This window comes from Ptychodera flava, chromosome 14, assembly GCF_041260155.1.
Source record: "Ptychodera flava strain L36383 chromosome 14, AS_Pfla_20210202, whole genome shotgun sequence".
NCBI lineage: Eukaryota > Metazoa > Hemichordata > Enteropneusta > Ptychoderidae > Ptychodera > Ptychodera flava.
Genome location: NC_091941.1, coordinates 23908397 through 23936274, shown reverse-complemented (window position 1 = coordinate 23936274; position 27878 = coordinate 23908397). Strand labels below are relative to the sequence as shown.

The window sequence follows — 27878 nt, the reverse complement described above, 5'->3', positions numbered from 1 at the left end:
GAATGTACAAAATACAAAAGTAGGTAAACTGTAAAAGTGTCAAAAATTACCCATTTGCTGAATGTAAACAGATGATTTTGTTTTTGGTCTCCAGACAAAATGGGTTTTTCCTATTCTGATTTGCTTTCCTATGACCAATAAACATTGTCATAATGTAAGGAAAAGCTGCTATCCTTATCTACATGATATGAAAGGCACTGCCAATTAAAATTTCATAGTATTGCATGAGGTCCAAACTCTTTATGTATGTTCAGCCATACATGGTGAGACTTTACACTTGAATTTTTGAACTTGATTTTTTGGTACAGACGGTAATAACATTCTTTCTTTGCCATCCGCATGCTGGCAGATTTTCAGAGAAAATTAAGAAAACAATCACAATGCATCGTCGTAAACCATGCGCCTCTTTACGGCAACAGCTCAGCGCTACCCGTTTGCATAGGTCAGTGTAGCGGAAATTATTGCTCTGGCTCATGAGAATGACACAATGTAAACACTATTACAAATAAAAATTTATTTTTCCGAAGGAAACCCTAAAAAAATTTAGCTTATGATGATACACTTGTGTTGTTTGTGTTTGTTTTTTTTCCCTGGCTGGCTGGTAGGTTTTTAAAAAATCCAAGGATGGCAAACAAAGAATTTTTTTTAAATGACCTAAAATGTTTCACCAAATGTTTAATCTTGTCTGGCTGCAACATGTTTCAAGAAGTCAAACATGACAAACTACTTTTCGTATCAAACAAAATTCATGAAAAAAGCTCAAAACAGAGTTGCTAGTTACACAGCATTTTTTGCCCAATATCACTTTTTTGGTAAAACTTCATTCTTTTTTTTCAAATTTGTCAAAGCCATAGTTTTTACCAATATTGGTAAGTTTTTACTTTTTTGTGTGACAAGCAATAATAAGTTGGGTGCTTTGGTCTTTTGTCAATTTTTTGTGTGCCTCTTTGGATGACTTCACGCAAGCAGGCAAAATGTCAAATTTTGAAATCATTTGGGACAAAAACAAAAACACTCAAAGATGCCACAAATACAGTGACATTCATCCATACTACTTGGTCACATGCAACCAATATTATCCCCCAAGCGCTGAACTTTGGTGATTCCTCACAGCTGTATGACTACTGATTCCAACCTGGCCCAATCAGCTTATCCTGCAGACGTTGATTGCAAACGACCTGCAGCTACAATTTTATCAGGTTGCAAAGTTTACAGGTCATCACCGGATCCAAGTTTGGATTTGTGGGGTCCAGAGTGCTGTATGGTTCACAGCATAAATATTTATGACGCACTGTTTTACAATCAATGAAAAATAAGTTTTTACAAACAAGACTGAAAATCTCTTCCTCAGAGAAATACAAAATCTTCAGGTTCATAGAAAATTATCACAGTTGAATTAGGTTGCAGAGCCCCTGCTACTGTGTTGTTCCATGGAGTGGGTTAATGGTTAACAGTAATGTGTGCCAGTAGTCCCTGTATTCAAGATTAGTGTTGGCTGATATCAGGCCATACCTTTGGAACCTGACATCCAATACCTATAATGGGAATCTGACAGCGGAACTTATAGTTTTATTGCAAACAATGGATATCTGCTATTTTTTGTAAATTTTAAAGAGATGTGTCAATTGACGGTATCAGTGAAATCATGTTTTTTAGGGGGCTCTGAGGAAATGTCCTGTATTTGGTGTTTTTCATGAATGTGCATAAAATTCCTTGGACTATTTTAAATAAATGTAATCATATGCTTGATTTATATTGCAGTAGTGGAAAACATCAACAATTTAAGTTAGTGAATAGAATTTTGGGGAAAATAGTATATTGAAATTGATATAAAAAGGTGATAGGTGGACATTAAAATATTAGATGTTTGTATCTACAAAATCTACACAAGTAGTCCCTCCATTATTGCAAGACAATGTCACTGAACTATTTTAAACCAGGGCTATTCAACCAGGTTATCAAACTAATCAAGGGTAAGGGACCGTCTCAGATTGTCGCAGAAGTTCAAGAAACGAAATTCCTTCGTTTAGATCTTAACCCCCTCCCCCCTGCCCCTAAACGAAACTTCTTTGGTGCGAAATGTTCATGTCTACCTGAGAGTACATGTTGCATTTTGCTACAACTACTAAAGACGTATGCCCCTTGCGACATTACAATTAAAGTAATTGATAAGATTTGAGTACTAACAGGGCATTTTACCGCATAAAAATTTCATTTTATTTTACTTTCCCTTTTTGCATCTCTTGTGCTGTTCTTTGTCTTTGTGAACATGCGATTTGTACTTGGTAAGGGCGGTAAATAAGTGAGAAACTTTGACAAGGGGGCCAAGGCATGTTCAATCATATTACAACGACAATGACCAGGTGCATTACAAATGAGAATAAAGACATCTAGTGGTTAAAGCAGACGCTCATAAATTATAATAGCACATTTTAAAAAATGATACTTTTGTCTTTGTATAATTTGATGAATGAAAGGTTTAGTATACAATGTTATTATTGGTAAATTGTGTTTGTGGCACAAACAAGATGGAAACAGTTACAAATTTGTTGGCAAGAGTGTGCAGTTTTTCTTTAATTTAAAATAAACGCACGAAAACTTGTGATCACAAAATAAAAGTGTGAAAGTGAAGTTCACTAATTGAATGGAGGTCAAACACCCCCCCCCCCCTGCCCCTAAACGAATGAATTTCGCTTTTGAACTTCTGTGACAATCTTAGACGGTCCCTTAGTGGTTGTCACAATCTCTGAGAGTTAGTTTTCAAGCCATCTAGAAATTCTTTTTCAAGCACTGTCTAGGAATGTGTAGATTAGGTAGGATCTAAAACCAGTTCATTTTCTTCTGTAACCTCCGCCCCCTTCCAACTTTGAAAATAAATTGACTACAGTCATGAGTAACTAGCATCATACAAACATGTGCATACCAACAATCGATTTATGCTGTGGTGAATCTATTATCAACTAAAACCTAATCATATATAAAACATTAACCTTGTTGTCATGAAGATATCACTACAATCAAACTGACAAGATACTACATTCGTTCTGTGATGTTATGTAATGTAAGGTGCCTTTAAAATTATGAAAAAAGACAGGGGATAATGATACCAAATATAACATTTTGCTACACTGGTATTTCACACATAACAGTCATGAATTACAGTATTATCCAAGTAAAAGTTAACATGATATCTCCTTGATAGCAGAATCCAACACACAAATGATTTTTAGGTTACTATCTGTTCAATGATAAGGACTACAGTGGAATGTCAGGAATAATTTTACCACAAATGAACAATTACTGAATCCCCCCAGATGCACCTTATGCCTACAGAATAGTAAGGATGTCAGCTATGCCAAATTTTGCCTGTAAAATTTAATAAGAAGAATATGCTATGGTGGAAACTCATTTTGTCCGTCAACTAAACCATGTGAACGTGTAAATGTCTTATTTTTTGACTTTTTATCAATTATAGAGAACAGCCAGATGTTCTTGTTACACTTTCAACAGATGGAAATAGCAAACAAGAATGTGATATTGCATATTTGATATGGAAACAATAGCTTTTATTTTTGAGAATGGTTTAAATCATTTTGTTGCTGAAAATGAGTACCTGAATTTTTTTCCTTTACTGCTAAAAGTATGATGAATTGCCAAATATCAGCCTCACAGACGTAACACATTGTGTGTGATGTATTGAAACATGAATTATAGTCCACACCGAACTTAAGTCATCAACACAATAGCATTGAACTTTTAGTTTTACAGTACCTATACAGGCTGTGTTGACAAGTTGAAATACAGAATATATTTTGACTTGATTTGGAGAGTAGATAGAGAAATATGATTGTGCAAACAGAAGGAAAATTTCGGAAAATACAATAATAAAATTGACGGGTAATGGAAATTTAAAATGACAGATGTTATCTTTACAATGTACAATCTTCATAAACTATGATGTTTTCTTGTAGAGGTAGAGTTAGTAACATATGCCAGAGTTCTAGAACTGGCAGTTAGCCAAAATATGGATGAGCAGTATGATATACATTTCAGTGCAGTTTAGTAGACAGCAAGAACAATGTACTGCACCCAGTACTGACCAGTTTTAGCAATTTGTAATGATATTTTGTGTACCGTAGAATTTTATTGACCTTTTTGTCAAGCATCCACTCAGCCTGTCTGTCAGTGAGTGAATTAACTGCATATTGATAAGTGCATGGAGGAGAACCCCCCAATGTCCTGACTAGGTCCAAGGAGTTGAGGGATCAGGTACGACTCCCATAATGTTACAAGGGATGTTTAGGGAGACTCTATGGTGTTTTGTACAGTCTCATTTGTTAGCTGTCATTGACAATACTTTGCACTATCCATTTGATACCTTTTACAAATCCAAAAAGACCACTGACAAATGTTGCCCTCAAAATCAGTAGCAGCTGGTGTACTGTTCAAATTTAGCAAGCTAGGACACCTATTTTGACAAATTAACCATAAATTGTTTAGTGCCTTTTGGTCAGCTGTTTTCCCACAAGTTTTTTCTCATCCATGAAAGCTGTAGGAGAGATACCTTCCCTGCATGAACAAACCAGATCTTTCTACAGGGGTTCATAAATGGCCAGAAAAAGGTTGATATTCAGGCAAGGTCACAGCTGGCTGGGTTTACTCGCCAACATCCTCATCTTGACTGTGTACCCAGACATTATGGTTTTTGGCAATTTCCACTGGTATGGGTGCAGTAACCCCTTGGTACGTGTACGCATATGCCAAAGTTCGTCGCCCAGCACTGGGCCCGGCAAGCAATGAAAAATATGCACACTACTGCTTTTTGAAATCCTTATTTATTATTCATTTGATACCAAAATAAGGGAATATTGACCTTTTACAGGCCATTTACGAATCTCTGTGATCTTCCCTTGCATCCTATCAATGAGCATCACCAACATATTCGAAACACTTTTAAACACTTTGCTGCACCGTGCTTACATTTTGTACTGATTTTGACAGCCTTTAGGCTACAAATGGTTTAATACAGAAGGGGCAAGCGTCATATTCTAAATGCATACTTGCCTGCAATTATCAGAATGTAAACCTTTCCTTTCCTTTTGGAAAACTCAAATAACGTAAAGTTTTGTATCAAGTATTGTAACAAATGCTAACTCTTGAGTATCCTTGCTGTATTCATGAAGTGTTTCTGACTGTACACTGTATATCATTATTTTGTCTCATTTGGGACAAATCAGTTCAATGAATAATATAGCTTTCTTTTACCAGCCATTTTGGCTTTATTTCATCCCATGACGCGATATGACCAGAAGAAAGTAAAGTGTAGACCACACTTTGTAGTGTAGGTTAACATAAAAGTTGGACAAAAAGTGATAATTTATAAATTCTGTAACATTTTGGAAATACACCAAAAAAGTATACATCGGCATCCTGACCACGCCCCCCCCCCCCCCCCCCCCAAAAAAAAAAAAAACATCTAATGGTTCAACCCTAATCAGGGCTGTGCAAATCCAGTAATCTGAGATGTGAAAATTTAACCCACTCTGATGAACTGGTAAATATTAATGCATCTGTATAATAAATAATGTTGGCAGGACTAGCAAAGTAGATTTTACTGGACTTAAATATATTGACTTTGATCTATAGGGCCCATCAACTCCGGAATGACTTCACCATTCCCTAAAAATGAAAAATGAACATTTGTATAAACTTTCACCACATAAACTAGGTTATACAATGAAAAATGGTAGGAATCTTCTGATTTTTAAGCAGAATATTCGATACAGGGAAAACACTTGTAAGTACTGTACAGTACATTTTCTCCTCACAAGACTGTCTACAATTACAGTTCATGAGACAAGATTCTTTCGCTTTATCTTTAATATCTAATTGGAGGAAAAAGTTTTTGAAATAGAAATTTATTTCTTGTCTGTATCCCAAACATCGTAGACATAACACTTTGAAACGTAAGAATTTATGAAGTCTTAGACTAAATCAGTTATTGAGGCAGAATGTACCTCAGTTGTTTCTGCAAGCAAAGTACTTACATAGGGGTTAACTGGCAATTATTGTTGTGCTTCAACTACTTTTGAGTTTTCTGTAAATTCATCATATCACAATAGACTCAAATTTATTTTGCAAAGTAACTGTGCATGATCATCAAAAGCAGTAAGCTGAACAGTCTGGCACAGAGCAAATTGTTATCATGAAAATGACATGACCATGCTGTGGAGGAACTGTCTCAAAAAATATAATGTCTGTACATTTCTAATGTGGCCAAAGTTGAGAAATACCTGTGACATGAGTTGTCAACTGAAAACAAAATACACACTTTGAACTTTGACGTGTAAAGGTATAGCGTTCCTTTGGATAGTTGTAATGTATTTCACACTTATTGACATAGGCTTTGATTTATTGCTTTTATAACATGAAAAAGTATTACACAGATTGTGAACTTCCATTGTTCTAAGATTTCACTGAATCTAATCAAATTCTCAAAAAGTAAATCTCATTTAGGCCAAAAAAATAAAAAGTCAGTATTTCTCATCATTGCACGCGTCAATTCAGACCCATGGCGTCAACCTTTTTTTTCTGCTCACAAGGAAATAAACTTAAAAAAAAATAGACGCAAAAATATGTGACAATAGTGTATAACACAGTGTTGTATAAAACAGAACTGTAAACAAAAAGATTGATAATGACATTCCATTCAGAACTGTACGCATATGTCACTGTTATATTAGGCTGTCAAAACTGTGCATTGCTGCACTAAAAGTCAAAACCGCAGAACTGTTGCTATACAAAAATAATAAACCAACACTGCTGTGCATTTATCTCTGTGTGCATTCCTATGTTGTTTTCATGTTTTTTCCGCGATCTTGTTGATTGAAGAATAAAAAAAAAATTGGGAGTAAAAAATAACCCGTGTCATCAAATCATTTTTAGCTCATATTTGGTTTTGTATATAAATACCAAAAAGAGCTTATATGATGAGTCGGTGGCGTCTGTATGTCTGTATATTTGTGGGTATGTATGTGCGGATGTATGTCCGCCACACACAAAGGCTCCCATACCGCCAAAGCTACCAACTCAGTATTTGGTGTACAGGTAGATGCAGGGGTTGAGATGTGAATTTGTTCAAATGAACACATCAGTGTCAAAAATGTGCAAATGAGGTAAGAAAAAGTGAAATCCTGCAAATGTGCAGGAGTGCATGGCATACCAGTAAGAAACAGGCCAACTCCACTGATCTTTAGTCATTTCCTGTCATTGTTTATGAACTGTTACATATTAACAGACCTGCTGAAACCATAGACAGTAGAGGGGGGAAGACCGTCTACGGTCAAACTAAGAGGGGCTTGTTTCTGCTATGCATGTTCTAAAGCTGACCTCGGTACCTAAAGTTTCAGACCTTAATTACTTTTGTCATTCTTGTTTTTCTGGTTTAAATATTTCTTGTTGTTTTTCTGGTTGTACTGTGCAGAAATCATTGTCATAACATCATTGTAGAATTTTCCTCCACTGAACAGATAGAAACAACATTTATTGTTGATCATTGGTAACCCATACTGGTATATACCAATTCTGATCAAATTTGAGCGACACACCGTATAATTGCGGTATTTTTTAAATATGCCTAGGATGAGAAATAAACTTTATTTTTCTTGGCCTTACCATTGCAAAGCAAGTGTCCCTAACTTTAAGTTACGTAATGATTTTCCTTTTTTCTTATTTCAGACTGTATAATTTATATAACCATTGGCTGTTACGATGGGCCATTTATTTTTTCATATTCCTTATACACTCTCTTGCTTTGTTCGAGGACCCAGCTGTTCCAAATCTTGAGATACCGTATTGGGTAAGAATCATGTCCACTGTTGGTCTACTTCTAACTCCAAAAACTTGACCTTGTGTGTGTGCAGGAATCGTCTTTGATTAACCCTTTGAGTGCCAAAGTCAATTTTTGTCACCTTTATAAAATATAACCCAGACAATTTTTTTTCAGGTCCAAACATTTTTTTCAGATTTTTCCCAAAATTTTGACCCAAAACTGGCGTCTGTGTAAAGTGCTATCCATTTGGTCCAAAATTTTCAAAAGAATTACAGAAAAAAAATCATAAAATTTGGTAAAAATGTTGCTCTAAAATTTTGGTCTGAGCGATTACAGCTCAAAGGGTTAAACATCACTGGTGAAAGCTTCTGTGAAAGCATTACTTTTCATGGAGATTTATTACGGCGATTATCAATAGATTGTTTAAGACTGATATGAATGATGACCTGAAGTGATATTTAATTGTACGAGTGTAACATCAGTTCCCCGTATGGAATACTTCATATTGTTTTTTTCACCATCGAGTACAAATTATATCTAAGCACAGCGTGTAAAAAAATGACACAGTGTTGCTCATCCATCAGTATTACAGTTTATGACAATATGAGCAGTATTCACACATCTGGGATACTATCACTAAATTATTAATATCAAACATTCTTTGCTTCTTAGAATGTGATTCTGTAGATGTCACTGAAAACAGTTTGAGGAGATAATACACATCAAATTTTTTAGGCATGTATTAGTATGGAAGTCAGATATTAAGAAAATTTATACATACTTCAATATTAGGAAAGATTAGTGGACAGAAATGTTTGCACTGATGTGAACTAATACGGCCTTCCACAGGGGCCCTCTATCTAGTACACACTTTACCCAGCATTAAGCATAACCCCCAATGACTCCCTAGCTTATGAGCAATGAACCCCAAATGCTTTCTGTGTCCACTACTCTTCACTTTCATCAATCTTGACACTGTCTTGTGCTCTCTCTCTCCTTTTTCAGGCCACCATGCTTATAGAAATAGTCTGCTTAGCTGCATTTTGTGCACGATTGATCCATTCAAAGATGTTCACATCAGGAATTGTGTGGTGGGGAGATCTGAAACATTTAATTGTTATTGGAACTGTAGGGGTGAGTTTCACCATTGTTTCATCTTACCATATGTTATTTATGTGCTAGGTAACTTGAAAACAAAACTTTTGCTGGTAACTTTTTTTTTATTTTGGATAGTTTTCACGAACCCTGTTTCAAAAAAACAAGATAATTTCATTGCAATGATTAAGTCTTTTCTAAATTTTGTTTTTTTGTAAGGTATTGATACCACCAGGTGTGATATAAATGATATGTGTTTTATTTGATATTGTTTATCACATTTGCAAACTTCATTTTATCTTTCTGTATTTCCATGGTAGTTGACAGTCCTGGATATGATTCTGTATATAGCTTTAACGGAAAGTGGTATTTTTATGGTGAGATGGTCTAGAATGCTGAGACCACTCTTCATGATCAATGTCTCTGAAGGAAGACAGGTGAGAATTTTGTGACCATGTGCATAACATGGGCTCCCATTGCACAGCTACTTCCATGTACTATATTGAAATATGACCATGTGAGTCACAATATGAGATCCTCATTGTAGAGCTATTCTATGCTATATTTAAATGTGACTATGTGCGTCACATGAGATCCTCATTGTAGAGCTATCTATGCTATATTTAAATGTGACTGTGTGTCACATGAGATCCTCATTGTAGAGCTATATCTGTGCTGTATTTGAGTGAAAAAGACCAACTTACCACATGTGAGATTATGTTTGAGTAGTTTTGCTCAAATTAAGAATCTTGTAGTGATCTATGCTCTGCAGACTTAAATATGTGTATGGGGGATGCGTGAAAGTCTTACTTTGATTGTCACATCCAATTCAATACCAATACCCAAATGCTGAGTATCCAATGCGTCACCATTCTATAACACTTTAAGCTTTTCCTTATGCAACGCTACATTTCCATCTGAAGTTCACATTTCAATGCGACAAGGCTAGATGGTTTTGGGGAGTTTATTAAATGTCTTTTGTCTTTTTAGGTGTTTTTTTTTCACTTGCTTGTTTTTTTTTGTTTTTTGTGTGATTTGTTGGTTGGTTTTTTATGCATTTGTTTCTTGGTTTTTTTGGAGGGGTGCTAAATAAGGATCCTACAATAGATGCCAGACTGCATGATAGAGAGCGGGATCTCCTTTGGACTATAAGATCTGTCACTTGAGGGCGCTGTTTGCACTCACGTCTCCATGTACCCTATCCTCCTCTACTCAACCCTACCTACGTTTGTGCTAAAGTGAAATACATATTCATCTGTCTAACATATTCTGAAAATAGATTACATGAACAAATACAGTGTTATTTTAGACAAATGAATTCCAGTCCAGACTGAAATTCAGTTGTCCACAATGACACCCAATATACAGAATAGGCGATGTTGACAAGTTATTAAAGTTAATCACAAGGTGCTTGCCTGTCTGTTCATGAGCAGTTACATGAACAATTACGCCATGGTGTGATTGTGTGCAGTACCAACTTATAAACTAAATACATTAAGTTAGTTGTCATTGACCAGACAGACTTCTTGTGAGCTCCATGATATACTGTCGATAAAACTGCTGTATTGATGTGGCTAGGAGATGATATTAAACATTCAGAAAATGAACCCAAGATTTCTCAACTGTAGTAAATGTACTTGACCATTATTACAGATGATTTGCAATAGATTTGGTTAATTGATTGGAATGTTTCAATTTTCTTTTCCAAGACCAATATCTAGGTTGATTTGGATTTCTGTCTGAGGTTAACCAGTGTGTTTGATGATGAATACAATGAAGATGTTTTAAATTATATCTCCCAGCTACTTGCAGAACACTCCTTTCTTAAATGACAATTTCCCAAGTGTTCTATGAGCTTAGTTAAATAATTAAGAAAAAACTTAACAGCATGCAAGCCTACAGATTTAAACAAAGAAAAGTTTTTAATCCCTGCAATATTCAGTTTAAAAATGCAGACTGGCTAACAATATAAAAATTGCCAGAGAGTACAAATTTGCCACAAAATTCAGTCTCACTGTATAGAACAGCTGAAGAAAGAGTTATTAACAGTAATGCATGCTTTAAGTTTCATATCATTGAAAATATTTTTCTCTTGTCTTTTTTAACAGATACGACGTGCTTTCCGTAATATTAGGAGAACATTACCAGATATTTTAATGGTTCTCGTATTGTTCTTCACTTTAATCGCATTATTTGCTCTGATGGCTCTTAAAATGTTTGACAAAAGGTGAGTCATTGTTTTATGTTTTTCACCAAATCACTTTGATCTTTTTAACACTATAGACATTTTCTTTGGATATTATACTGGAAAGCAAACTTTCACTGTATACTCTTCATCATGTCAGATGATGTATGATTTTCAACAGTTCAAGGGCAGAGAATATATCAGTTTTACAACCAGATTCTTATGTCATGTGTGACTCATATTAAAAGTTCATCATTTTAGTTGCTGTGGCAGTATTACAATACCTGGGAGAGGAAACATTTACTGACATGGTGCCCAAGAGCAATGTGTAGGTGTACCTGAAAAAGAATGGGCTTTATCTCAGAGAGACTCTCTGCTGGTTAGAAGAAAAAAGGCTATTGGCCATAGTCTTTTGTCCAGCAATGAAATGTTAAAGAATGAACCAATCACAGTTGATCTTGCAAGAGAAGTGGGGGCAGCCCCCAGTCTTCCCTGCAGTAGAAATCAGTTAGGCTTAAGGTGCATAAATAAATGGAAGTACACCTAGGATAATATTGAATTATTCTATGGCTTAGAATAAGCAAATTATCCTAGAACCTTGAGAGTTTTAATTTATGCATGGTTGTAAATTTAATTGATATTGCTTTGCCATCAGAGGTCTGAAGACTAGGAAGGGAACTCCTTACATGTCTAACTACTGGGATAATTATTATGAACTGTACATCTATGTGACAACAGCAAACAGTCCTGATATCATGTAAGTCATGTCAATTCTTGGTAGCATTACATCATAACATAACTTTTTCATATATGATAAATGCCGACTGCAGGAATTCAAACAAATTTCTAATGATGTAGTGTCCATCCTGACTGATTCCATCTGCTCACTCGCAATCCACTGTTAAGTTAATCTCACTTAGAATATATATATATTTTTACATTGATTATTATTTCACCATCGCCCACCATATAACAAGGTAGCACTAGTCTGTACCTGGTTGTAACAACTTACATGTACCCTTTCAAACTTTCAGAGTTTGTTCAGGACTCCCCACAGAATTGCCATTTCTGAGTGAATTTTGCTAGTTCCAACAGGAATATTTTGGCCAATTAATAAGCATTTTATTTTAAAACTTTGATAAAAGGTACAAATCTTTAGTTCATAAATCAAGAAACTGTGTTTCTTCAATGCAATATCATGTACTGACTTCATTTATATTGTATTTGAATAACGTGCAGTTTTGAATTGAATTAGATGTTTACCATTGTGAGTCAACAACTGAATAACATTTCTGTTGTTCATTTTGACTGTTTTGTGCTTTAGCAAAATCCTTTCTCTGATCTTTGTCCTTTTCTTTTGCTCAACAGGATGCCAGCATACGATGAAAATTACTGGTTTTGCTTGTTTTTCATTGCTTACCTGATCATTTGTATGTACATATTCATGAGTGTCATTTTAGCTGTCATTTACAACAATTACCGGAAAAACCTCAAGGTATGCAAACTTTAACTTGACAATGAGTTGACCAAAAAAAAATAACGTGAGATATCTTTCTTTTTACTGAAATTATCACATTCAAGGCATATCTCAATTTTTTGCTCAGATTTATGCTTCATGATGTTTATTTTTCCATAATCACAAACATGAGAACTTCAGCAATGTATGTTTATTTGCACTGCCAAATATTGACAACAGTGTGAATTCACTATGGGTATTTTCACCACGTAGTACAATCATTTCGCTCAGAAAGGCATGATATTATTAACATTTTCAGAACAAACTTTTCCTTGTATTTTAAAGATATTCTTTGACACATATGCTAAAATATGCTGGTTTACATTCATTGTAATACTGGAAGCTTAGTAGTGCTTCTTTCTAGAATTTTGCATTGATTCAGTTTTTCATATCTCAAAGTTTTAACTTTTGCATCATTTGGTCACAGACTGAAGTCCAGAAGTCTGTGTTCCAGAGGCGCCGTGCACTCTCCAAAGCCTTTGACATCATGAAAATCCGCTGCCAGGAAATGTTTGTAATCACTAAGAATAGATTCACAGCCCTGATGAAGATAGTCTCACAGATTTCAGCTCAGCTGTGGTGAATCTTCTATGGAGAGTGCTGGATGAAGATTGCAATGACATGATCAGTAAGTTAAGGGGACTTCCACCGGTTAGCCTTTGGCTAATGACCAGTGCATGTCTTGAAAGCTGGTTGCTATTCATTTTCTTTTGTCAATCGTTTCCAAAACAGCCAATCAGCTACACGTTAGTTGTAGTTCCAGATTCCTGAAAGGAGCAGGAATGCTAACTTTTGATGATTTTTTCATTATTTTTATCTTGTATGTCAATCACTAACTCTTATTCTACTCCCAAAAGAATGTTAGAACACCCACTGTTTAGCTCATCAACATAGCGTATATATGTGTAAAGTGCATTGTTATTGTTTACATTTGAATTGTAGTCCAGACTGGAATTCACTTGTCAACAATAACAAATCATCAAATGTTAGTACTGGCCCTTAATGACAATCTACCAACTATGTATAGTTCATAAAATTGCATCACAACACAGCTTGCTGCTTTAATCATGGTACACAATCAAAACTTTCATTTTGTTTCTTTTTTTGTTTGCTTGTTTATTTGCTTACTTCTTTATAAGTGTTTACTTACTACCTTCTAGCTGGCTTTCTTGTTTACATATTTTACATACCAACATCCCCAAGGCAGCTCATTTCTGATGATGAAGGATATTATGGGGATAGCAGTACGTTGAAATTTTCATGTGTTTATTTGAGGTATGTAAGAGTAGCTCAAACCCCTAAACGGGACCGCCAACTGGGACCCAGTTGGCTTAAAATGCACTCAGGGACCGGTCCCAGTTCACTTCTGGGACCGGTCCCAGTCACTTCTGGGACCGGTCCCAGAAGCGAACTGGGACTGGTCCCAGTTGGCCTCTAGGACTGGTCCAGAAGTGAACTGGGACCATTATGATTGCCAGGAAACACACTTGGATCAAATGAACTGTACCATGGAGGTAAGGTACCTCCATGCTGTAATGACGAAACCATAATATTAATGGGAAAGAAGTTTCCCATCCCACTATGTGCCTTTTGTAGCAATTGTATGCACTTGTTTTATTCATATTCTCTGTACTGTTGTGAAAATTATGTATGTTTTTTGTGTGGGAAAGCTAACATCTCCCAGTTTCATTCAAGGACAGACAGGTCTCATTTCAATTCTGGACTCGTAGCTCCATAGAGCTATGACAGACATACAGACTGAAATAGAAAACACTGAGACAGCATATACTACATATAGCTACTAGCTGTCAATGAAGTTTTGAAGCAGTGCATGTTGTTGACTTGTATAGTATTCAAACCCTTTGTCTTAAAATGTAATGGGACTATTATCACCTCATTGATGTCTATTTTTTCCTCGCATAACAATGAAATGATTCTGCTGTAACAGCACATGCATGCACTAATGGTTGCCCCTCTCCTATTTGTGTCTATCTGTTCAGAAATATTACTACCGTAGGTCCAAATTAAGATATCAGTCATATACTGCAAGTGAATTGCAATTCTATTAAAACACAGCGGGTTTACGTTAAATGTTTTGTTTGCTGTTTTTAATGTAATGAAAGCCTTGATGAGTTAATTGCTAGTCTTGCACAGTTATTTTCATCTCCTTTTTCATCTGCTTCAGTACACAGTCTCTCTATCAACGTGATCCGTGCAGTAAGATTTCAACACACACCATAGCACAGGACTATTACTAGTGCTAAGAATGAGTACATCGCAGTAAGGCCAAAGTAATCAAATTCTTTGTTTAGCGCGCCCACTCAAATGTTTCGAAACATGAGCGGAAGGCAGTACTAAAACACATACAAGAAAATCAAACACACCTTATATTTTCTTGATTATTTCCATGTAACAACATAAGTGTCTATGCAAAAATCATCAGAAACTTCCTTTCATCGTGATCATCATAAGTTATACTACAAGATGTGAAATTTAGTAAACAGGAAAGCTACTCAGTAAAATCCTATTCAAACCATTGGCAGTAGAAAAACCCTAGTATGTGCACACAGACAAAACAAAGAATTAAATTACTTTGGCCTTTAATAGTTGGGATCTATTAAATGTGCGTATACCTACGATTATGGCAGAGTAAAAAGATGAAAACATTAACAGATTGTTAGTATTAAGTACCAGTAACTGGGTTTTTTCATAGTGGTCCCAGTTCACAAATTGGATGTGTCCCTGAAGTGTACTGGAAACTGATCCTGGAGGCCAACTAGGACCGCGGCCGCGGTCCTAGAGTTAATTTTGAAGTGTACAGGAACTGATCCTGGAGGCCAACTAGGACCGCAGCCGCGGTCCTAGAGTTAATTTTGAAGCCAACTGGGACTGGTCCTGGAAGCCAACTGGGACCGGTCCCAGAGGCCAACTGGGACCAGTCCCAGTTCGCTTCTGGGACCGGTCCCAGAAGTGAACTGGGACCGGTCCCAGAAGTGAACTGGGACCGGTCCCACAGTGCATTTTAAGCCAACTGGGAGTCCAGTTGGCGGTCCCAGTTAAGGGTTTGAGCTACCCTTACATACCTGGTTATTTACCTATAGATAAGAGGGAGTTTCTTAGAATGCATGATCTGTTGAATGTGCCACTTCTTGAAGAGAAAGACCAGAAAACTCTCTTGGAGAGAAAGATTCCAGGATTTTATTTATCTAAACCAAGCCTATGGGTTCAGAGAATCGTCCTTCATTCGTAAGCATTATTAAATGTTATCTCCCGATATTTTGGACCAAAGAGAATATTTTTTGTATTTTTTCTGTGAATTTCAGGTTGAGAATCAACTATGGCTGGATAAATATCAGTGATCTTTCATAATGTATATGTGTATTTCGAAATTCAAAGTTGGTGCTTTTGCAGTTTTTATTGTTACTGAATTTTGGCTTAATGAATACAAATTTGTTTCTTACCTTGAGATGATGAAACTTGTAATATTGTGTTCCAAGTACTGTGGTGGTTCATTAAGACTCCCGTACCACACTTATCTATTGAGAGTAATAGTTATGTTTACAGTTTTCGTTTGCACCAGCCAGATATTCATAAAGAACCATGGCATATTCTAATACACACTCTCCGCCAAATTTTTGTGCATAGCCATATACAGCAAAGCTTGTATGTACTTCACATATGCTGTGCCAGTGAAGCTAGAAGCAAGAATCAGAAAACCAGACAGTCATATGATTTATTCCACATGTGATTATTCCCTTGATTTGCAGTATGTTTCACTGGGTGTTTGACGCCCTCATTGTCTTGAATGCCATATTCATTGCGATCGGAATAGATGACGCAGATTGGTTCTTCCTCACCATCTTTTCCCTGGAAATCATCTTGAAGCTGTACGCCATGGGCGGTCGGGAGTTCTTCCGGAGGATGTGGAATGTGTGAGTACACATACTGGAAATGCATACCACACACACACACACACACATACATACACACACACACACTTAAAAGACATGAAAAATATTCAAAACTTGGAAGTGTAGCCAAGATTTTAATTTGTAGTGAATTTATCTACAGAAATTTGACAGCTGATATTTATGTTTCAGTACGGCAAATTCATGCACTACCTCTTGTTTATTATTTCTACTGCTACATTTGATATACCTCTCTTCATGCCACTTACCAACCCTGCCTGTTGCACTTATCATGTTGCAGTGTTAATACAGCGCAGTAATTGCATTATCTATTATAATTGACACTTTTAAAATTGCCCATGATGGGTGGCTCAGTGCAAGCTATTCCATCTTTCTGTAATACAGGGTATTTCACATTTAACCTCCCAGACAGTTGTGCCGATTAGTAGTGTTGCAAAGATTAGAGTATCTGAGAAAAGGATTGCAATTTTGCATCATTAGTTTGTAAATTTTTGAATAATTGAAAATTATATGGTCTGATGAAAATTACAGTAGCTATGCAATGGTGGTAGAGTTGACTTTTCAGATTTTCAGACTCAGATTTAGACCTCAGATCTCGGATCTAACATTGATAATTAATTAAGTTCAATCTATACAAGTTATGAACTGCCATGAAATGTGAAATATGTAATATAAGGACTTATTCAAATTTGACAGATTTACTCTTTAGAATGGTTGTGGTCTCAATCAATCAGAGGTCAAAATGCCTAATCACGTACGTTCCAGGTCTATATAGAGGGCTGTATACTGTTACATTCCTCTGGCATTAACTAGACTCTCTCACAGCCCCTCATTTGCAGTGACTACATACAATGGCTGGTGTAACCTACCTCAGTGAGATGCTGCAGCCAGCAAGAAGTACTACATTCTTTTTGGCATGATTTTCGAGTGAATTGTGAAGTTCTAAGTTCAAAGAATGGTCCCTACACGATAATTGTATTGGACCTGTCGAAGTTTGTATTCCAGATTCATAGATGGAAATGATCATTTCTTTGATTTCAAATGTGCGCAGTGCCTTTCTGTATCAAAATATGTTTCATCTTTTGATTTTATGTCACCAATTGTTGTGCCTGATATTTTGAGAGTTCCGAGATTTTAATTTTGAATGTGAGGTATGTCAAGTTCCTAAGGTCAAAGATCTTGATCTGGAATCTGAATCGGAGATCAGAATCTGAGAATCTGAAAAGTCAACACCATCGATATGCAACCTATCATATATTTCAAGAACTTATTCCTAAAACTTATACACTAAAGTCTCTCTTTTCCTCGTGACTGTACGTTACCTCTTATTCTTCAGGTTTGACTTTGTGGTAATCTTTGGTGCTGTCATCCTAAGTATTGTTGAACTTTCTCTCACTGACGATGGTAAATATCTACTCACACCTCTAGTCTTTATTTTCTGTCTAAAAAAAGCTGTTTTGAAGGTTGCCACCATTTTGTAATGGTCGATCTGATTGTGTTTATTTTATTTTTCGCTACAGCTATGGCAGATATAATCCCTCCCCCCGTTTTCTTTGGCTCCGTGTGCCAGAGGCACACCAAGGGGGGCCAATGTCATCATTTTGTTATGTCTTGCAAAATCTTCAAATAGCCTGAGACTTGTGCACTTTGCAGTCTTTTTCTTTTACCTTTGGTCTGTTCTGCTTGCAATGACAAAAGTAGTTTTCACCATGAGTTGATTTCTCAGCGGAAAGGAAATGAATTATTTTGTCTGTTCACACAGTCTTGTAGCATATTGAACTGTTTTGTGATAAAAAGCATCGAGTGCGAAACAGATTAAAACAAAAACGCTGGCATGGCAGTGCAACATAAAGAGCGCCTCCAGGCGGACGAGCATGACACAGTACAACTAAGATGGTACCTGCAAATGATAATATTTTGATGTCAGTCAATGACGTTGTTGCATGATAGTATAGAGCCTTCATGAGAGAGTGATAGGTTTTTGGTGACTGTCAGTTTGCTATTTCATTTCAGTTGTGCTCGTTGAACAGACTCTGGATGTCCTGCTGGTTCTCCGTGTTTTCCGGCTTTTCAAACCTCTTGGTGATGTCAAACAGTAAGTGTCAGCATAATTCATATCAAGTTTTACAGTTTGGATTTTCATACTGTGAGATAGTTAATGGATTGCTTGTATATGAATAAGTCACAATACTATGAAAAAATGTATTGCCATATTGGAACTGTATGGCAATAAAATCCTACATTCCGGAGTAAAATTCAATGAGAAGAATTGAATTTAAATTATGTCTAGTCTGTAAGTAAATTTTATCATGTCATCTTGCAGATTCCAAGTGTTCATCATGACCTTGAGTAATATATTACCATCCCTGGTTACCTATGGAGGTGTTATATTCGTAAGTAGTTTGCGATTCATATCTGAGCGTGACATGAATATCGTATTTCAGTTTATCAATGTTAACAATCTCAATGTTGTGTTAAGTCAACCCTGTCATTTCTCTTGTGCAGTGCACAATACTTCAAGTCTTGACTTGACTAAAATGGTAATAATATATATTATTGCGTGAATACATGGGTTTAGGTGCCCGACGCCAGATGGGCAAATTGTCTCCTGCTGCCAGGGCACCTAAACCCATGTATTCAGGCAATAATATTTTTATTACATGCCTCTTCACAGTTAATGCTATATAACATTTAGTTACATGCAGGGCATTTTCAACAATTTTACCATTATCGACCAGCATCAAACAGATTTTAATGAAAGTCCAAATAGCAGTGCGCGCATGGATATTTTACATCTAGTGTTAAGCGTCTACTTTGACGTCGAAAACATTGAAAGGCTTCACTGGCCTGGTAACCATGGAAACCGGTCAGTACATCGTTCACCGGCCCGCTAACATCCCGGATGTTCCTATTAAAATCAAGCACTGATTTGCAGTCACCTCGAGGCATGTAATAATCAATTTTTGTGGCCTGTATAAAGTGTAACGCAGACAATTTTTTTCTCAGATCCAAACAATTTGTTTTCAGATTTTTCTCAAAATTTTGATTAAAAAACTGTTGCCAATGGAAAGTCCCTTTGGTCCAAAATTATCAAAGCAGTTATGAAAAAAATTCATAAAATGTGGTAAGATGTTCCACTTCAATTAATAGATGGGAAAAGTTACAGCACTCAAGGTTGATAATCTGGTGTCTCTTGATAACAAAGAATCTTCTGGAAAGTCTGATGATTGATACAGCTTAGTCCCATGTCAAAATTCCTTCCACTTGTCACATACCCCCCTTCCCCCAATCCCTGCATTACTGGTAGGAGTAACACAATTAGGCATACTTCGATAAATTTGATGCACTTCAAATATTACTTCACTTCTTTCAGAATAATCAGAGTAGTGAAAAAGATACAGTTGATGTGTACTTAACACTTTCATACAACATAAATGACTTGGGGAAATAACAAGATGAAAATGCTAGACATACAGATTTCTTTCATATTTTATCACCATTCAAATATCCCAAAATAGTTGTAATAACATACAGTGTCCATAATCTGTCTAGACCACTGAAGCCAAGGAAGGTTAAACCAGTTTTGCACTTTGGCGTAATTGTTACAAGTTTGGTGAAAGAAGATTCAAAAGACATTTACTGGTATACCAGTACATGAGTTAAAATGTCACAGGATTTAAGATGTGCAGTTTTCGCTGTATAGGTAACAAACAAGTCCCCTTCTTCTGTCTGGTTCAAATTTCAGGTGTTTTATTACATATTTGCAATCCTTGGCATGGAGCTGTTCAGTGGGTTGTTTGACTATTACGGCTATCCAGATGAAAACGGCACCCTGGCTGAGGCGTACATGTACTGTGGAATCAAAAGCTGAAAGACTCTACGTTTTGGGAGATGCGCTATTGCAACAACAACTTCAATGACATCCTGAGGTCATTTGTCCTACTGTTTGAATTGACAGTGGTCAACCAGTGGCATGATATCCTTCCAATGTTTAAAGCAAGAAGTCTTTGTCAATTCAAACAGACAATAATCTAACCCTAGCTACCAGTACAGTGTGTGCATTTTTACCGATGAAACTTCACATAAGTGATATTGAGAATGAAACTTTAAGTGTAAGGTGACCAGCACAAAAATACATTTATTTATTCATTATTTATTTATTTATTCATTCATTTATTCATGCGTCAGGTAGCCCTGTAAGTGTACTGCCTATTTACAGATAAATTTTTGAGTAAAACGCTAAAAGAAAAAGTGCAAACCCAAAACAATAGTAAAAAGCGTACGTAACATAGTGAAAAAATATGAAAGAAAAACAATGGCAAAATGCAAACAGAATATGTAAAAACAAAACAGATAAAAAACAAAATGATAGATGGAAACAGAGCCAGGTAACATTATATTTGATTATTTCACCTCACCTTGTCATGTCCCAAGGCAATTTCATAACTCAGATGGAAATCTGCAAATGAATAAAACACTTCTGTTTTGTAAAAAATGTTGAAAAGGTTAGCTACAAAGTATACCATGCACTGACGTGTGAGCTACAGGTTCTGTAGGTTTCTGTATAAAGTTTCTCGTCACAGATCTGTGTTTCTGTTTTGCTTAACAAAACCTGTGCACTGTTAGCGTCAGGCTACGTACTGACATCATCCAAGTGGGCAAGGCTCTACTTTGTCTTTTTCCACATCACAGTTGTCATCGTACTCATGAAGTAAGTAGTTGTGAAAACACTCAGGCTTGATAACAAGTCCCCAGCTCACACTGTCCCGGAACTCACAACAAAGAATTACATACAATTTTTCGATGTGCTATTCATCTCTTCCATGATAAACGTACAAACAGTATACTTGCATGTTTTAGTTGCATTTTAAAACCTCACAGAGGACATCGCAAAGGCAAACAGAATATGCATGCAGCAAAATATCAAAAGAAAATGTTTCATTCATGTTATTTTTGCCAAAAGTATTGACATTACTTTAGAATGAAAAATGTTGAATTCCATCAGTAACAAGACAAACTTTTATCAATTGCAGTTATTTTGTTGACAATTCTTTCTCTGTCGTGTTCTTCATTTATTCAAGAATATTCTTCAGGATTCAACAAATTTTATTTTTCTAAACTGTTAGTGCTCATCATAAATGTCTTATGTTTACAGAACAAAAGTTTGATTTTCATGAACCTCCAATTTTATATATAAAAAAAAACTAAATACTTAAACTTTTGTTACTTTTCTCAGCATTTTTGTAGCCTTTGTATTGGAAGTGTTTATTTTGAGGTATTCGCTCAACTTATCCGGTAAACACACCACTGCTGTTGAAAAGAAGATTTCTGACATGGGTTTCAACCTTGATCGGTAGGTACTCATCTTTTAACTTTATGTGGCTGTGTACATTGAAAAAATAACTCTAAGTTAGTCATCAATGCTGTTTTTTTGTCTTTCATAGATACTCTGTACATCCTTGAGAAGTCTTAGAATGATAGAAGTCTTAAAAACTGATAAAAGATATTTCATTGATGAAACTCTCAAATTTTGTAAGGTACTAAGATTGTTTGACTATTGAAATTAGATCTGAGAGATTTTGTCAGGTAGAATAAGGCACCAGTCTGGTTAGACTGAAAGATCTGTTGCTAGAGGGCGCTCTCCACGCTCCCTCCTCTTACAGGAGGGGTGAGGCATAGAAATCTCCGTCGAGCGATGAGCTATGACGTACACTTTGTATGCCAAAGTGCAAAATTTGTCATCTCTCTATGTCCCACAAGATCAAACTGAGATCACAAAAAGTAATTGTTTTAATAATAATAATTTTTATTGTCATATATATACGCTATTGCACATACAATGAATACATCTTGGTTTTGCAAAAACAAAAGGACAGACAGTGAGATAAAAAAAAACAGGGAATAAAAGAGCAATACACAAAATAAAACAAACAGAATTAAAAATAAACATGTTAGAATAAAAGCGCCGACGTGTATCGACATATTACAGTATGTGATAAGTGGTCACAGGACAGTGTTGGTTCCAGTGTATATGCATTACAATGATCAGTTAAGACCTGTGGATGAGACTGCCATGAAGTTACCTGCGATCATTTAGATCAAAAATGCAAATTTAATCGGATTCTTCAAAGTGGAAATGAATGACAGCGTAAATTGTACAGTTTCAGCTGCGCAGTAATTAATAGTCACATGATAATAAACATAGGTCAAAATCTATGCAGTGAAGCACAATATTGATAGGAGTGTGGTATGTCTCAGTGTTATCTACAATAACATCTCAACACAACAAACACTACTGTATTTCTGTAAACTTCAACAATGAATGACTTGGTGTGAAATGATGTCTGTGCCCACTATGTTCTTTTTGTAGCATAATTTTACCAAAGAGTTAAAATTGGTTACAATTGTCTGTCAGTCAGTCTGTCTTGTATGTTTGTCATTTTTTTATCCCCGAATCTGTGAATATTTCTTTTCACTACCAATCATCCAGTGATGGTTCACAGAGTGGACAGGTCGTACCAGCCCACACTACTCTCTGCTATTTGATGAGTAAAAGACCACTGTGATGTATCTGTATACTTCTCATTCTGTTTACTTGTTATTTCTTTCCTCCAAAGTAACGCCTATGAGACCCTGATTCTCATACATCTGCAGGGGAGAGAACAAAGGCAAGGACAACCAACAAACAAACAAATAAGCACACACTGCACTTTTAATTGTAATTTGATATTATAAAAAAACTTTGTATCGATTCACTAATAAAACTGTCTGTCACTTTCTTCTTTAATGTAATTTACTTGTACCTTTAACTTCTACCAAAATATGTATCACTTCACTTAATCCTAAAAAGTCTCTTGATTCTGATATCTTACAAGCCATGGAAGTTATTTGTGTGCCTCTCTGGCCATCATTTCAATGCATTTGTTAAATTTCCAATGGCTAGTCTACTTCAAGTGAGTAGAAATGTAGATTGTAATCATCAAGTTGTAATGACATCCAAGATACCACATGGACAGTGTGGCGTTGCCAGAAAAAAAAACTCAAATAAACTTGACATGGCTATAAAAGAAAGTAACTTTAAAAAAGCCTTTCTTGGTGCCTATGTTCTGATAGATGCCAAACCCTTGACTAGTGTATTACCAGTATCCCTTAGTTTACTGATAATTTTCTTTTCCTTAACTTTATCTGTACTGGCTTTTCAACAAATGGTGATCTATGCTTACTGCTCTACAACAAGTCTTCCTATTCAAATACATGTTGCAGCACCATTCCTTGCATACGATTGGCTGTTGCCATGGTATTTATCCACACACCTGATTGGCTGATTGTGTCATTCAGTTAACTTTATGCAAATCCCCAACAGAATGAATTATTGTGCAGTGGATATCATTTGAATCAGGAAAAATTCTAAATTTTAATAGCAATCTGCAAGAACTATGGGATTTTTTGTATTTGAAGATTTTTATAGAGCAGAAAGCAAGATGTTAGTTAATATTAAATGAACACTGCACTTGCACCCAGAATTATCCTAAGATTTTCTTCCAAACTTTCTGTTATCAATATGTCTTCAATGACCTTAATATTGCAGTTTCTTCACATTAAAATACTAACTCATCATAATTAACACTACTAACTTACTTTAATCTAAGGTAGAATGCACCTCAGAGACAGATATTCAGACTCTGAAATTATTACAATACTTTGCCAATACGCTACTTGTATGGGCTCATTTTGAACCTTGTGGTAGACGAAACTATCACCTGCTTGTTTTAAGTGAAAATCTTTTAATTTTTCCCACAAAGTTTACGTAGTGATAGCTCATTTTCAGTTTCAAATATCGGTAAGTCTTTTGGTAATTTGTTTCTCTGGTACAACCATATTTGCATAGTGAGTCCTGATTTTTACTTCTGATCTTGAAAGAAAATGGTTGAAAGTTTGCACAAAAGTTTGAGTCTGTCTTTGTCGAGGTGCATACTACCTTAGTCAGTGTTCAGAAAATATTGCTCAATATAAGTGTACAGTCATGTTAATTTTTACATTTTTAGTTTGTAGAAGGACATTTTTTTAACTGCAATGGTTGTAGCCACTGGCTGGTGTTTTGGGTTGGTAGCCAATGGAACAAGCCAGTAATCAGTCAGACAATACAACTATTACAACTGAGAAAGTTGCTCTGTTCAAAATGCTCTCCATGAATGATCTTCCCGTGTTGTATTGTGGTAGTTTCATCCAGAAATGGCCATGTTCAATCTCTGAAAAAAAACAAGATCGATATCTTGCATGCCCTTATTGTTCTGAAAACAGCACAAAGACTACTGATACTGGAGAAATTGCAAGTATTGTTGGACATGAGTGCTACAATCGACCAGATTTTGGAAAAAATTTTGTTCCTCTTTTTTCCCCTCCCATTTGCTGTTCTCTGACCCTTAACAGTTGTCGTTGCCTTTTTCCAGGAGCATGAAGAGACAGAAGTCAAAAAGGGATGACGTTGATGCGTTAGTGGAAACTATGGAAGAAAATGAATCTGAACAACAAAATGTTGAATCCACTTTGCGATTCAGACTCTCAAAAAGTGGTAGGTTTCTCATAGTCTCTTAAGAATGTTGATACATTTGCCATCAAGACTTACACACCAGTGGTAATCCATCTGTTGATCAAGCACAGTTGATGACAACAGAAATTCTGCTTTGATACAAACCAAAAGACTTAAAAAAATTACTTTATGAAGAGCCTTTGGTCATAGAATAACAGTTCACCATCAGTAGCCAAGGTCAAGAGTTATATAAGAATTTACTGGTGCCTATGAATTAGAATCTGTAATCAGACTATGTTTGTACATCATTGTAATAGTACATGGTATAATTTCAGTATTGACTGCAAGAGTCATAGTTGTAAAGTGTCATGTACTACTCTCAGGCATTGCTTATTTTGTTTCCATACATACATACATACATACAGATAGACAGACAGACAGACATGCTATACACATACATACATACATACAGATAGACAGACAGACAGACAGACATCAGCATATACACATACATACATACATATATACCTACAGACATACATACATACACACACATACAGGCATACAGACAGACAGACAAACAGTACAACAGTTCAGCTTAAGCTCTGACAGCTCCATTGCACATATTTTTCAAACTCATACGGACACATCACTTTGAAGCTTTGCTACTGTAGAGAAAAAAATGGTCATAAACACACAACCAAAGAGTTATATCTCCTGTCACGTGGCACACAGAAACAAAAAAGTAAACAGTTTATAAGAAAGCAGCCGTATTTTGTATTGGTTTTTAGCTTGTCCAATTCATTGCCCAATAATGACATTGTAAAATAATTCTCTCTGTGACTGCAGGTGCTAAGAATGTAGAAGTACTGCTTCAGCAACTCTTTGAACACGAGTTGGAGGATGATGAAGACGAAACAGTGGGACCTGATATCACTGATCTTGAAGAAATGCCACAACAAGACGTCATTCCATCGCCTCTGAGATTAGACAATATCACCTAGGGAACCGCTGTTGTCTTGACAACAAAGACAGACAGACATCAGGGACAAGAAACGACAAGTCAAGGATATGGGAGAGAAACAAATCCAACCCCAGTTTACACTAGTTCTGTTGCTTTGTGCATTTCATATGTAAAATGTTTTTTCTCATCGGAAGCAACATGTAATACATCTTTATCTAACCAAAATCTACATATCAGTTCATAACAGAGGAAAGAACTCACAACACAAAACAAACCAACAACAAAATCAAAATAAGATAACGTGTCAAACAAGTGCTTGAGTCTATCAAAACATTTGTTAGCACAAAGGTACTGCATTTACATATAACAAAGATATTAAGGACATCAAAACAAATCCTTAGTATTGCTAGGAGATTAGGGCTGTTTCTGTTTATCTTCATCCCATGACAAAGATATTTCATTTATTTTTAGTCAGATGTTTTCACAATGAAAGTATCCTTTCATCCCAACCATGGAGACATGCAAATCAGTCACTCAAAACATCCATACAGATGTGTTTTGTGCTTGTTTGGTTTTGGTTTTTTGGAGATGTTAATCTCTAAAGCAGGTAACCGTAATAAAATGATTTTGCTGGTCTACGACTGTAAAGTTCTACCCATTTAAAATGTATTGCCCTTGTGACTAAAATATTCCAATACCATTGACTCATGCTTTTTGTAACGCAAATATCTATGCTTTAATCACATCGTCAACCAACCTACAAATCTGTTGAGATTACTGTAAGTAAAAATCTGTGTTTCTAAACGAAAAAAAAGGTAAAAATGCTTCTGCTATCTTGTTTATAAAGTCACAGAAAGCGAAAAATTAAAATGGTCATGATGCTTGTTGGATGACCTAAAGGATAAACCGTTGGTTGCACTACTTTAAAAAAAATCTTTTCCGAACAAAAGTTTACTAGACACGATTATCTAGATCACTAAAGATTGTGTATCACTCCTAAAATGATGAACCAGATCTTGGTTTAACCTTTTCATCGCTATGGTTTTGCCCAAATCGATTGTTTTCAGTTGTTGACCTGGTCATCTCCACAAAGAACTTGGGGGTGGGCAAGTGAAACAGTACTGATGCAGAACGCTTTGTGACTGAATGTATATTTTATATTCTTGTGGTATGTCACGATGTGGATGGCTTTTCATGAAAATTAATGTGTAATGACTTTTTGTAAAATTATTTCAATCGTTTGAAAAAAGTGCCATATGTTATTCAAAATGTCAATGAGCAAGTCTGTGCTAATCTTGAAAAGTATCAACACATCCTTTTTATTTCTTTTTTAAACCTTTTCTTTTTTTCAACATGGAATCTTCAAAGTTCCATTTCATGCAAATCCTTGCAAGTATTATTTTTTAGTAATGTTGTTAAAAAAATGTCAAATCACAAGAAAAATCTGACTATTGAACATAGTTGTGAAATTTTATTAATAAACCCAAGAGCAATTTTGTCAATGACGAGTAAACACAGGGTCCTGGAAATAAGACAGGTGAAAATGATTATTCTCTAATTTATTCTCTATTCTCTAATTTTTCGAAACAAATTCTTGACACAAAATGAAATACAAGTGTCACTGTTATGAACTATACTATATTGAAAATGAAATTTCTGAGTAAATGAGCATTTATTTTTACATATACTATATTTTGCAATTGAAGTTTTTTTAATTTCATGTTACGTCAAGATCAGGTGTTTTTGTCCAACCTGACAACCGAACAATATTTTGTGTTCACAAAGGGTTTCAAAATAACCATTAAATGTTTACATTACTCTTCAAAAA

General features: G+C 35.7%; 3 protein-coding genes across 4 annotated transcripts in view; all 3 read left to right on the top strand.

The window, feature by feature from the left end:
• Window positions 1-15873, top strand: part of LOC139149844 (two pore channel protein 2-like) — a 24495-nt gene extending 8622 nt beyond the window's left edge. The window contains exons 3-10 of the mRNA XM_070721845.1: window positions 7738-7858; window positions 8837-8965; window positions 9247-9363; window positions 11035-11153; window positions 11767-11868; window positions 12480-12606; window positions 13055-13255; window positions 15729-15873. Of these exons, the coding sequence (XP_070577946.1) occupies window positions 7738-7858; window positions 8837-8965; window positions 9247-9363; window positions 11035-11153; window positions 11767-11868; window positions 12480-12606; window positions 13055-13210 (871 nt within the window). The 3' untranslated portion in view covers window positions 13211-13255; window positions 15729-15873. The remainder of the gene's footprint in view (window positions 1-7737; window positions 7859-8836; window positions 8966-9246; window positions 9364-11034; window positions 11154-11766; window positions 11869-12479; window positions 12607-13054; window positions 13256-15728) is intronic.
• Window positions 15749-20427, top strand: LOC139150685 (voltage-dependent calcium channel type A subunit alpha-1-like). The gene is made up of 6 exons (XM_070723112.1): window positions 15749-15873; window positions 16395-16559; window positions 17893-17960; window positions 18570-18651; window positions 18880-18949; window positions 20302-20427. The coding sequence occupies exons 1-6, from the start codon at window positions 15749-15751 to the stop codon at window positions 20425-20427; spliced, it is 636 nt and encodes a 211-aa protein (XP_070579213.1).
• On the top strand, window positions 16419-27878 carry LOC139149846 (two pore calcium channel protein 1-like). 2 transcript variants are annotated; one of them, XM_070721846.1, is made up of 9 exons: window positions 16419-16559; window positions 18570-18651; window positions 18880-18949; window positions 20302-20532; window positions 21177-21267; window positions 21793-21909; window positions 23174-23224; window positions 25007-25128; window positions 25936-27878. In XM_070721846.1, the coding sequence occupies exons 4-9, from the start codon at window positions 20448-20450 to the stop codon at window positions 26088-26090; spliced, it is 621 nt and encodes a 206-aa protein (XP_070577947.1). In that variant the 5' UTR covers window positions 16419-16559; window positions 18570-18651; window positions 18880-18949; window positions 20302-20447; the 3' UTR covers window positions 26091-27878. The 2 variants fall into 2 exon arrangements, with proteins under 2 accessions (XP_070577947.1, XP_070577948.1); XM_070721847.1 differs by lacking the exon at window positions 23174-23224.